The following is a 13,095-nucleotide window of genomic DNA, read 5'->3' on the forward strand; positions in this document are numbered from 1 at the left end:
TCTTTGTGGAACCAAAAATGGTTGAAGAACCTTTTAAGCAGAAGCTTAATATTTTGGTGTTGGTGATTTTTTTTTTTAAAGTTTTAATTAATTTAATACATCCTTGCAGTAAAATCCTTAAAAGTATTACCAGTGGTGGACAGTAACGGAGTAGCTTTACTTCGTTACTGTACTTAAGTACATTTTTCAAGTATCTGTACTTACTGGAGTAGTTTTATTTTGAGTAACTTTACTTTTACTTCACTACATTCCAAAGCATAAGATCGTACTTTTTACTTCACTACATTTCATAAAACATATCGTTACTTCTTATAATATATCACGTGCTCTATATATATATATATATAAATTCTGAACGGATTTTCCACAGCACAGTTTTTCTCTCTCTCTTACCTTTGTGTAAGATGAAATCAAATCCTCTTTGGGGAAGAGTCTGTGGAAGATCTGTGGTCATTATGGCCTGTGTACTGTAGAGCACATGCTGCAGATATTTGCTATCTGTTTAATAATACTCTAGAAATGCATATCTATCCCTATACGTGACTATTCCAGAGCTAATCCACTAATGAAGTCTCTCAGTGGCATGAAGGCTGTATAGCAGAACCAGTAATTGCTGAACTGGGATACCACTATCTCCAGCGGGTCCCGCAGAGTCCTCAAAGCTCTGCTCAGAACGGTTCCAATTAACAGCCATGTAATCACCTACGACCTGACCGGACTAGCAGAGCTCTTTCTATTTCCCCAGTTGTTTGAAGCTGTCCAAGGCCTGGAGCTTTTAGATCAACCCAACAAAGGTAGTGAGTGTGAGAAAAGGAGGGATAATCGTTCTCTGCAGAGCTAGTGTACTTGAAATTCTAACTGTTGAGGAGCTGGTGGCAAATAGGAATGATCTATGCATTCTGGAATGGGTCAGGATTAGTATTAATGAATTTAGCAAACCATTATTAATCTGATAAATGAAATTATGTGTATAATTTCAGTGTACTTAATGTCTATTCATTGCATCTTCTCTCTTATTTGGCACTAATCACTGAATCAATGGCATAATCATTCTGGCTTTAAGTTTATAGCAATAGAATTTTTCCAGATGTTCTTAAACTATTTAAGTTATAAACTGTATATATATATCTATTCTAGTAACATGTCTATATTACATTTTAGTTCAATGCCATTTTTTCATTTAGCTAACAGCATGTTCTCTTTATAATATGTTGTGTAATATTTTACACACTTCCTTTCTATTCTAGGAAACGTCTAATACCCCCTTGTCTAGACTATAAAGTGTCCACATGCAGTTTGGAGGCCATCAGAGGTGTTTTCCTCTATTATGGCCAATTGTTTGCATCTATATCCCTGATTCCCTTCACAGATGTGTTTTTGACATTACTCATTAATGCACTGGAAGTAACCTTGCAGATGATGTGGGCTGTGAGTCTCTGAATTATTGAAATAAACTGAGATGCAGCACAGATGTGAAGCGTGCCGTATGCATGTTTATCTTAGTGTGTGGACCGGGATGTGGGTATTTGGTTACATTAATATTAATAATGTTTTTCCCCTTCTTTCTCACACACACACACACACACACACACACACACACACACACATCCTGCGTCTCAGCTCACACTTGGCTTATCAGTATGAAAGTGAAGATAAAAAAACGTAGCTGCCAAAATTCATTAAAAAAAAGATCAAAGCCAAAAAATACACATGACAGCTGACAGCGAATGCAAAACTTCAAAAAGCCTCACAGAAGCTCTGCCCAGTGGCTTCATTTGCCCTTTACGTTCAGTGTAAAACCTACAAGTTTGTCTTTCCTCATTGCCCGAATGTGTGCCATCAGCATCTCTATAGTGCAAGTGAATAGAAAACGAGAGGTGCAGGGTTTGAAAGGGATGAACTGCCAGTGTGAATTAATGCTCATTTGCTAATGGGCCTGCCCTCACCCTGAGAGCAGCTGGGGGCGATAAATCAGCTGCTGCTGCACTGCAGCGTCATTGCTGCAGTCACCACTGCTTTATGGGCCTATCCCAATGCCAGTTTGGCACACGGCATATCCGCAATTGTGAGATAGAAAGAGAAAAAGAACTGCTGTTGTAAGTGTCTGGCACTTTGCAGCAGCATTAAGCATCTCAGCGGGATGTGAGGGATGAGAGAGTGAGAGAGAAAGCCGGAAAGAGAAGGATGTCTGAGTTTATCTCTACAGTCTCCCACATGACGGGTTTTTACTGCCACATGCAGATGCAGAAGTGAAAGCCTTCAATATTTCCTTTCATCTTTTTTTTTAACCCTCTTGAACTCGTCCCTGAAGAGATTTTATAGCAGGGGGTCAGACTGTGTGCTGTGAGACATGATATCCTGCACCCTACAGCTGTGAGACCATATGGAGCATCTTCAGGGCACAACATGGAATCTGTCTAAAACCCCTTTATTAAAATCGCTGCACGCTTTGGAGCTCATGTACACTTTGTCTTCTTATCAGCTGCAGCGTTTGGCATTCTGGATAGCCATTTCAGTCAAGCGACCTGAAATGAGGCTTAAAATGTTGAGCGGTTTAGTCAATGTGTGTGCATATGTGTTCGTGTAATTAGTCAGCAGCAGCCGGTTGAACAGCAGGCCACCTGCACATGAAAAGCAGAGGCACACCTGTCTCTACGGGGCCCGTTCCTTCCAATGAGACCCACTCCATGATGCTGGAGACCTCGCAGACAGGACACACACACAAATGATAATGAAAGACAATTATTTAAAAAAAAAATGTTTTGTGATTCTCAGTCACATTTGATAAACATTAAAGTGTGAATTATGATTTCATGCCAGGGACAGACTGCGAGTCTCTTTATCCTGCTGCTCTGTTTGCATTATGTATGTTCACCAGTCCATCATCAGTCTATGTTAAAAAGCTCTGGACACATTTGATTTTAACAGTAGGATTTTCACGATAAACGCATTCAGGTCATCTCCAGGACATGAGGAAAGAGGATCTCCAGAGACTCTAGTCACTCAAGCCATGGACTGCTCTCGCTGCTTCCATCAGGCTTCAGGTCACGCATCAGCAGGCTGTTGAATTACAACATCAAATAGCATTATATCTGAATGCAAGCCAACATCTCGGCACTGCACTGTATTCAAAAAGTCATACTCCACTGTATAAATAATGCTATTTATTATTTCCTCATTACAAACATTATTAACCTAATTACTGAATTTCTTATTCACATCATGCTCCATCTGTATAACTCTATAATATTTATTCAGTAATTTGCCCAATGCATTCTACATTGTATTGGCTCTTAAAGAAAAAGTTCAACTAATAATAAAAGTTCTGGCATCATTTACTCTCTCGTGTCATTCCAAACATCTGTGACTTTCTTTCTTCCATTTAACACAAAAAGATTTGAATGATGTATTTGCAGTGCTGGGTAGTAGTTGAGTACATGTAATCTGGGTTACGTAATCAGATTCCAAAAATGTAGTACTTGAAATTAAAGTATATTACATTTTAAAATGCTTGTAATCAGATTATAGCTACTTTTTATGGATTACGATTACATATTATTCACACAGTGGCAATAAATTATTCATAATTGATTGATTCTGGAAGCCTGGACAAACATATTTAAAACCTGGAAGACTTTGAGTGTTTTCATGTTTATTAATGTGTGTTTAATACAGGGATTCCCAAACATTTTTGTCACCCCTTAAAATAAAATATTTGTTGAAATATCACAGAAGTAGTTAATAGTTCAATAATTTAACAACACATTTGCAGGTTTACAGTTATCTGATGTTGGTTAATGGTCACATTGACATCCAGGTAAACAAATACAATATGTATATTTTTAGTGTTCAAGTGTTTAAATTGCTTTTATTTTACATTTTTATGATTGAGTTAATTATTAGGTTTTTATCAACCCACTATTCACTCTCTATCAACTCACTAATGTAATGTTTAATGCATTTTATGATGTTGACATCAAATCATGTAATATATTTTCTTTCTTTTGCTTTTTTATATCAATATGAAACATTTAATGGTACGTTTAAAACAAGTTTGATTAAAAGAAAAAAGCAATCTAAAAGTATAAGAAAGTAGTCAGATTACATTACCTAAAATGAGTAACCTAGATTACTACTATTAGTTAATAACTACAGTTTTCATCATGTAATCTGTAATCAGTAATGGACTGCAATTTGTAAGTAGGCCTAATCTACTACCCAGCTCTGACTATTTGCCATTTTCCTTGCAGTCAGAATGATTGGGGATTGGAGTATCCAAACTTCGAAATTCACACAAAGGCAACATTAGCCTATAATAAAAGTAGTCTATGACTCGTAGTCTGCTTTGTACGAGAAACAGGCTGAAATATATCTTAATGACTAATAAATTTCCCATCCAGTGAGTTGTTAACCGTTGTGTGACAACGAGTTGAACCGAATTTTAAACTAATCGTTCAGATCATTTCCCGTACAGCCTAACGGATCAACCGATTCACTGTAAACAATCGACTCAAAAGAACGATGCCTAGGCCAGGGAAAAATCTCTCCTCAATCAAAATAAAAAATGTGGACTCAGTGACTCCAAAAATGACACTAATTAAACCAAAAACTAATTTGCATGCAATATACCCAGCAATGCATATCCTATATCGTCTAACTTCGGTTTCAACAGGTTTGTTTCATTTGTGTGCTGTTCTCATAAACCGAGTAGTGCACTCTGGAGGGCTAAGGGGTTCGTGACGTGCAAGTTTGAGCCTTAGAAATTATAGGTCAAAAACTTATTTGAGATTCCAGAAAGAGGTAGGCAACCTGTCGAAGCTTTACATCTGTGTCTGGCGTCCGTCCCCTCAGCTATCCCTCCCTCTCTTACACAAGGATTACAAGTGGCTTTCAATGAGCTCGACTCCACTGCGCTCGAGAGCCGCTGTACGCAGACCCACGCGCTCTTGACTAGACAAAGACAATGAGCTGTCACACCTTTAAAATGAATCCTATTTGTTCGGAGTCAAAGAAATGCTGAAAGGAAAGTCCAAGGAGCGAAAAATCGATCTGTTGTGTTGTAGGAAACTGCTGCTGGAACAAGACTACCTGTGGGCACTGTAGTGAGGGTAACAAGAGCCAGGCAGCCAGCGGCGTTTTCAATCTACCGGCGAAACACACAACACACATTTATATGGCAAAGTTCCTCGCTGAGCTGCTGGGATGTACACTGCCAGAGAAAGGAGCATCTCCAATGTTCGAGGTAAGATTAAAGTCTGTTTGTTTTCATGTTACCAGTGGCACAGTGTTAGACCAAGCATTTCATTATCTGATATCTTCAAAGGTTTAATATGTTACAGTGATTTGTATTGGTTTACTTACCGTTTAATTAAAGCAGCGCTTGTAGTTATTTGATTGTTTAAGCTATTAAAGGGGTCATATGATGCTCTTTTAAAGATCTTTATTTTGTGTATTTGGTGTAACAGAATACGTTGACATGCTTTAATGTTAAAAAAACACATTATTTTTCAAATACTGTACATTATTGTAGGTCCTCTATGCCCCGCCTCTCTTATACGCTTCGTTTTCTACAAAGCCCCCTCCTTTGACAAGCGCAGTCTGCTCTGATTGGCCAGCTGACCCAGTGCATTGTGATTGGCCGAACACCGCAAGCACGCGTCGGAAATGTAACGTTCCTTGAAAGGAAAACTTGAAATCGCATCATATGACCCCTTTAAAGCGATGCTCAGTTATTGGAGGCAGATTGGTACCTTCACATCAGTTTGTTAATGCTGCTGCCACATAATGGGTGGCTACCTGAGCATTGAAATAATGGTTAAAGCTAATAAAATATGTCCTTTTTACATAAACAAATACTACATAAGATGATGACCATTTTGATGTATAAAATAGTGGGTTAAGATGGACATGAAAGCTAAATCTTCAAATGTTGATGGAAAGGAGTCAGCCTTGATGTCCTTAAGAAGCTTTTACAGTGTGTATTTGGGTCAGTGTGTCAGGGGAAATTCACCTGAAATACTAAATTCACTGCAAATCGTGATGCTAAGTGAACTAATATGAAACCTGCATAAATCAGTCCAATTCTTTTCATTTACAGGTATGCTTTGCAATGTCCTTCAACTGGGCAGTAAATGCATTATGAATTTAAACGCATCAATTTTCTATCCTGTCTCTTTGTAAAGCATTACACATGTGTGCATCTTTTGAGGGTGACATATTCACTTTCTCATGAAAATATGTTTGTTCGGATGATTTGTTCATTATGTCAGCTGCTGCTTGGCTTAATTTACTTTATATTCCCCCAGATCAAGCTATTTCAAATCAGTGTTTGTGAGCACCAGCTGAATCCATGCTTTTCAATTATCTATTGCTGATGGCCATAATAGGTCTGTAATGGAAGATATAGTGAGTGAAGAACAACTTAAGCACAGTGGTGTTGAGGGATTAGCGCTGGGCCGTTATATAAGAGAATATATTCTGTTTGGATCTGCACAAAGCCATCATATCTGCCTTTGCCTCTAATCTCATGAGTGCACCATGCCTTTCTTCCCCTGTGTTACTGTGTGTGCATATTTGAAATGCTCTGTCTTTTGTCCTGTTGTTTTGGATGTATCTTAACTGAGCTTTTAACTTTCAAACATTTGATTAGGGTACATTGTAAGAATAATAGGACTACAGCGTTGTTTTCTATTTCAGGTTTAGGTCTGTTGAGTGCAGTTTGTTTTTGTTTGGGTTATAGGTGTTTTGGTTAGTTGGGGTTAGAGCACTGGTTCTCAACCAGGGTGCCGGGGCCCACTGGGGGGCCTCGGCAAGCTTCCAAGGGGACACAGGGTGATTTTACAGTCATTTAATTATATATTTTTGAAATAATTGGAACTGAAGTAAAACAGATTTTGTTTTTCCCATTAATAATGTTTTTAATTATTGAAAAACGTACAGATTCAGAATCTTGAATGTTGCAGAATAGTACTTAGTTAAAAATATAAACACTCCCCGTTTCTTTCAATAAAAATTTTTAAAAACAAGCAGTGTTGACATAATTACAGCACAAAATCTTGAGAAAATATCAAATAATGTGTTGGCAAACACAGGTCTGCGCAGAAACCAAACGATAATTATGGCTCAGAAGACAACACGATGCTGTGCAGTCCCAACCAAGTTGTGGAAAAACAGTCTTTGCATTGCCTTTCTTCTGATGCAAACATTAGAAAAGAGTGGATGAACTTTATTTTTAAGGAAGTCCCAGATGGCATCTGTAAGAACTTTGTCCTTTGTTGTTCACTTAATTTTACGGCGGATTCGTTTACAAACAAGGCACAATTCGATGCAGGATTTTCAGAAAGATTAAACATAAAAGACGATGCTGTGACGACTATTTTGGACCCGACAGTAATGTCACAAAACAAGTGTGAATAACTGTTTTCATTACATGGTCACTATAGAAACAAAGCGCATTTAGGCCACGCCCACAACGCTCGTTTTTTTGGGTCGACAGCTTATAAAAACGTAGTTCTGGGTTTTTTAGCTTGTTTGCTGTACACCTTTTCATAATTTTACGGCGGATTCGTTTACAAACAAGGCACAATTCGATGCAGGATTTTCAGAGAGATTGAAAATAAAAGACGATGGCGTGCTGACTAAATTGGACCCGATGTCGCACCACACAAGTGTGAGTAAGTGTTTTTATTATGTGGGCACTATTGCTGTCTTATTGCAGATCGTTTGATATGTACTGAGTATTTATGCATTTTTAACTTGAATCGCAGCAGCGTCCATCTAGGAAGGATGTAGGCTGTCAAACATTCACAACTGTTGGCCAGTCACACCAGTGGGTGTTTACTTCCAAATCTACAATCTGCCACACCTATTCAAATGGAGCGTTCTGATGAGGGGGGTCAAAACAGGAAAGAAAATATTACCTATTACCTCTAAATTATGCTTTTTTGATGTCAAAATCTTGATAACATTAAAAGTAGACCACAGAGAACAGTATAAAACAATAAGAGGCAGTTCATGACCCTTGTAAAGTTTGCATGGTTTGTTGATTGTGTTTGTTTGTAGCTTACTTGGGTTCAGTTTAGTTAGTTTTAGGTTCAGTAAAGGAGTTGTGGCTGGTCAGATTACTGTGGTGTGGAGGGTGTAGGTGTTGAATGTTGAGTTGGCTCAGATCTGGTCCTCATTAGTGTCCTGTGGTCACTTGTTTGACACTCAGCATGAGATTGAGTCAGGCAAGGTGACCATGCATGCACACACACACCCACACATTGCCCCCCACTTACACAGGCTGCTTGAATATAAAAATTATATCTAAAATCATTTACATGCAGTCTAAACCTTATACCTGTAGGCATCCAAACCAAATTTTGATACATTCATAGCATATGTGACCCTGGACAACAAAACCAGTCTTAAATCGCACAGGTATATTTGTAGCAATAGCCAAAAGTACATTGTATGGGTCAAAATTATTATATATTTTTCTTTTATGCCAAAAATCATTAGTATATTAAGTAACGATCATGTTCCATGACGATATTTTGTAAATTTCCTACCGTGAATATATCAAAACTTAATTTTTGATTTTGATGAATTGCTAAGGACTGTATTTGGATAACTTTAAAGGCGATTTTCTCAATATTTAGATTTTTTTGCACCCTCAGATTCCAGATCTTCAAATAGTTGTATCTCAAATGCCAAATATTGTCCTATCCTAACAAACCATACATCAATTGAAAGCCTATTTATTCAGCTTTCAGATAATGTATAAATGTAAATTTCGAAAAATTGACACTTAAGACTGGTTTTGTGGTCCAGGGTCACATATTTTAATCAGTTTGAATCAGTTTTTATAGGATTTAAGCCCTTTTCAGGATTTTGTTGGAATCAAGCATTTAGATTAATCAGTGCAGTCCTCTGTATCTAAATTTTGTTCAAGGATTTATAAGGATTTCAGCAGGTAATAGTGTTGTCCCATGTCTGATCTAGCAAAGGGCATCATATAAGTCATCTTTTAAACATCTTCCAGCTGTTTGAAAGATGTGTAGAGTATAATAGCACCCAAACAAATATGTCAACTTCATAAATGGATTTTGAGATATGGAGGGATGAGAAAAGTCCCATCCTGAGAGGATTTTTCAATCAGAGGGCATATGCTCTCAGCTTCACTTAATCAGAACCATGTCAGGTTGTCAGTGTTCTCGACAGGCCATTTCAGAGTGGACACTAAAGTGCTGCCAGCCAAAACTGAATCCATTTCTTCCCTTAAACTGACAATTGCAAAATAATTGACTTGGCTTGTGTGAGATTTATGCAGCAATCTCTTTCATTTTCTCTGGAATGTTGCAGTTTTCTCTAAATCTAAAGCTGTTATATAGATTTAAACACACTTTATGATCATTTTTGGTTTAATATGCAAAATTGCCAGTGTAGCTATTAGTTCTCTCAAAGCGCCTCCATTCATTCATTCATTCATTCATTCATTCAAAGCTAAAAGACAATTTTACTATTAATATAGATTTTTTTATGGAGTACATATTGATAGTGTAACAATTTTAGCATGCATAATCAAAGCATAGTATTTAAGTGTAGTGCAGAGATGAACTTTTATGTAGAAATTATTCACTTTCACAGACTTTTACATTAAATGTTCCCTCCTGGTGGAATGACCTGCCCAACTGAGTCCTTAGCTACAAAAACCCTTGCTACATGTATTAATATAGATTTTTTTATTGAGTACATATTGATAGTGTAACAATTTTAGCATGCATAATCAAAGCATAGTATTTAAGTGTAGTGCAGAGATTAACTTTTATGTAGAAATTATTCACTTTCACAGACTTTTACATTAAATGTTCCCTCCTGGTGGAATGACCTGCCCAACTGAGTCCTTAGCTACAAAAACCCTTGCTACATGTACTGCTTAAAGCTAACTGAGACTTGTTATAGCACTTGCATATCATTGCTCTTTTGTTGATTTGATTGCTTCCATTGTCCTCATTTGTAAGTCGCTTTGGATAAAAGTGTCTGCTAATTAAATGACTAAATGTAATGTACTGTAAATTATGTCGTTTTTTTATTGTTACCTTTTTTCCTTCAAAACATTTTGGATGAACATTTATTTTTCTCCTTATGCTTCCACTGTGAGGCAGTGTTTAGAGAGATGTTCTCAAATGTGAGAACCAATGTTTGCAATACAGATTTTTGTGTGTGTGAATTTTTGTTGTTGTTTTGATGGAGTAATCTGCTTAATATGTTGGTTTCATGAAGAAGTGTCTAAAAGAAATGTGCTTCTTTATCTTAGCTTGGTTAGTTAATGAAAATGAGAACATGTGGTCAAGAACTTACATACAGATCTCTGTGATCAGTGCATTTATTAGATGTGAGTTCTCAAGGATGTGGAGGTCACAGACAGATCCTAACCAGAATACGCAAGCAGAAAAGACTAGCCTTGCTCAGCATATTCCAGTTGTGGGTTTCTGTATATGTTTTAGGAATTACCTCTAAACAAAAATACATTTACAGCAAGCTAACAAGACTTCCAGACAGTGGAAGCAAGTGACCTTTAAGATATCAAACTGTTCACAAAACATCAGTAAGAAATGTCACAGACTGTTTCATAAACAGAATATTCTACTTACAATGTCTATTGAATAAACAATTCAAGGGATTGTGAAAGATTTCATGTTTTTCTATACTGAATGTTATATACTTACATTTCGGCTTCAGTGAAAGGCTTCCGTGTGACTGATGTCAGTTTTCTCATGTGTTTGGGCATTGGAGAGAGATTTATGCTTGTTCCTCAGTCCTGACATGTTTCCTTGTCCTTCAATCATATTTAGAATTAAAGTGCCTAATTTTTAATGGATTTTTCACAACAGGAAAGTGAAGGCCAGACTCGAAACTCTGTGCCTTTGAGCGTAGCATATCATGCTATTTGTCAGAAACATGTGACCTACTCACGGTTTTATTCAAAAGATGCAGTCTGTTGGTGGAAGTTAAATTCACCAACAGTTTAATGTCCTTCAGCCTTGAATGTGCTTTCTGCAGGTGATGCAGCTGGATTGCTGAAACCAGTAGTTTAAACATTGTTGATGCACGAAAATGAAATGCAGTGCAAAACAATGTGCAGAGTAATGACTTTCACTGGCCACAGTCATTTTTTTCTAAGCAGAAGGGAATATAGTTTATGCTGAGTAGTACAGAGCTGTGTATATTTTGTTGTTTTGGTCCTTTGGAGTTAGTGGCCTAGTAGAGCATTTAGGCACAGTCAGTTTTGTATGTATGGAGCCTGTGTGGAGCACAAGAGGACTTTGGGCAGAAAGTTGCATTTTCTTTTCCATAGGATGAAGGTGAACTAAGCCTTTAATATATATAACTATTTGCAAAATGCAAGCCATGTTTAATGCATATTCAAAGCTGATTTAACTATTAAGGTTTATAATGTCACCATAATTGCAATTTTGAAAAATATGGAAATCTGTTCAGACCATTCAGGTTTAAAATAATTATAATCTTGACAATAGCTAATATAATGGTTTGAATTACGTTTTATCATTGTTAGGCCTATGTGCTTTCCATGTTGAATGATTTCATTTTCATAAATGTATTCTCTGAGGTCTGGGTTTGTCATGTGCAGTTATTTTCTGCTGACAGGGCTTTGAAGGCTTTATCTCTTTTTGTGCCTATTAGAATTTTTAATTGACCTTCATTGATTGACCTTATCTGAGGCAATTTCCATTTTAATGACAGATTTTTGACTTAGGGGTAACAGATACCTTTTTTGGGGTGTTATTGTGGCTTTTCATTTGATGACATTAGCATACCGAGAAGAGAGTGGTTTACCCAGACCATTATTGTTTAATGTGTAGTTATGGACTGTTTTCTGTTAAAATGGGGTTTTCAGCTGGGCCTTGTATACTGATTATGATCAACCATCACAAAGCGACACAGAAAAGGATGTCAGATGCTCTCTGATACACCTATTTCTTCTTTGTAAATGTTCTCTTTCCTCTCACAGCAAATTCATTTGAAAGATTTTTTTTTTCCCTGGGAAAACAGGGAAAGTCTCAGTTTTGTTTCCGCAGCATAATCTCATCAAACAACGCTTCCCTTGGAGACCTTTTCCTCCCGATGCCGTGTGTCAATCTTTGTGTCTCGTTAGTCATGAATAAAGGCCCCGCTCAGTCCATCTGCTGTTTGGAATGGGGAATCATCAGGTTCAAGGTCTCAAAAGAGAGACATGTCACTCACACATAACAAGCTAATCAGCGAAGATCTTGGCGGCGAATTACGCGAAGGGACTTACAATGGAAAAGGTGCTTGCCAAAAAGATTTTTAATGAACACTTGGGTGCTTGCATTTCGTGTCTAATGCCTCTTGTGCTTTCATAAGCTGCTGTGTTTCTAAATTATGGGAAGCTCCCTCAACCTAAATAATAAGAAGAGGCTAATTTGCACAAACCCTTGGTTAATTTGTAAAAACTCTGTATCAGTCCTCTCAAATGAGCCAGAAGGGGGCGCTGTACATTTCTAAACTGTCCAAAAACCCACTTTCAAAGGTGGAGAGAAAACCATCTTCGAAAGCAAGTGTCTAAAGCTAAAGCTGTCTATAGCTAAACTTCCATTTATAGTTAATTTATTTAGTAGAAATGATTTAAAAAAAGTGTTAGCTATAGATAAATTAGTGCATTACAACACTTTTGCCTAAAATGTTTTAGAAGTGTTTTGCCTTTTGTGCAACATGCATATTAAGCATATAGTGGAATGGAGAGGTCTTAGATGACTAGTCAATTTTTTTATGTAATACTTTGTATTTATAATTGGATTTTTTAAAATAACATCAGCAATACAATTAAAGGCACAATATGTAAGATTTTTATAATTAAAATATCAAAAAATCACTAGAACAGTGTTATATATTTTGCTGACTTGTGTACTTACATTATCCCAAATGTTTCAAAGAATGTTTAAATCCAGAGAAATAAGCAATTTTAACTAGTGACATGGACCGTGTCTATAGTGTCATTGTGTCGCCTGCTAATGACGTCATAACCCCTCGATTTCCGGTTTTGTTTTGTAGAAAACATGGAATCACCAA

The 13,095-nt window shown here is 37.0% G+C and overlaps 1 protein-coding gene across 1 annotated transcript in view; it reads left to right on the forward strand.

The window, feature by feature from the left end:
• Window positions 1–4,723: 4,723 nt before the first annotated feature.
• rasgef1ba (RasGEF domain family, member 1Ba) overlaps window positions 4,724–13,095 on the forward strand; it is a 71,745-nt gene continuing 63,373 nt past the window's right edge. Inside the window, exon 1 of the mRNA XM_016453598.1 lies at window positions 4,724–5,242. Within this exon, the coding sequence (XP_016309084.1) occupies window positions 5,174–5,242 (69 nt within the window). The 5' untranslated portion in view covers window positions 4,724–5,173. The remainder of the gene's footprint in view (window positions 5,243–13,095) is intronic.

This window comes from Sinocyclocheilus anshuiensis, unplaced genomic scaffold, assembly GCF_001515605.1.
Source record: "Sinocyclocheilus anshuiensis isolate Anshui unplaced genomic scaffold, SAMN03320099.WGS_v1.1 scaffold1531, whole genome shotgun sequence".
NCBI lineage: Eukaryota > Metazoa > Chordata > Actinopteri > Cypriniformes > Cyprinidae > Sinocyclocheilus > Sinocyclocheilus anshuiensis.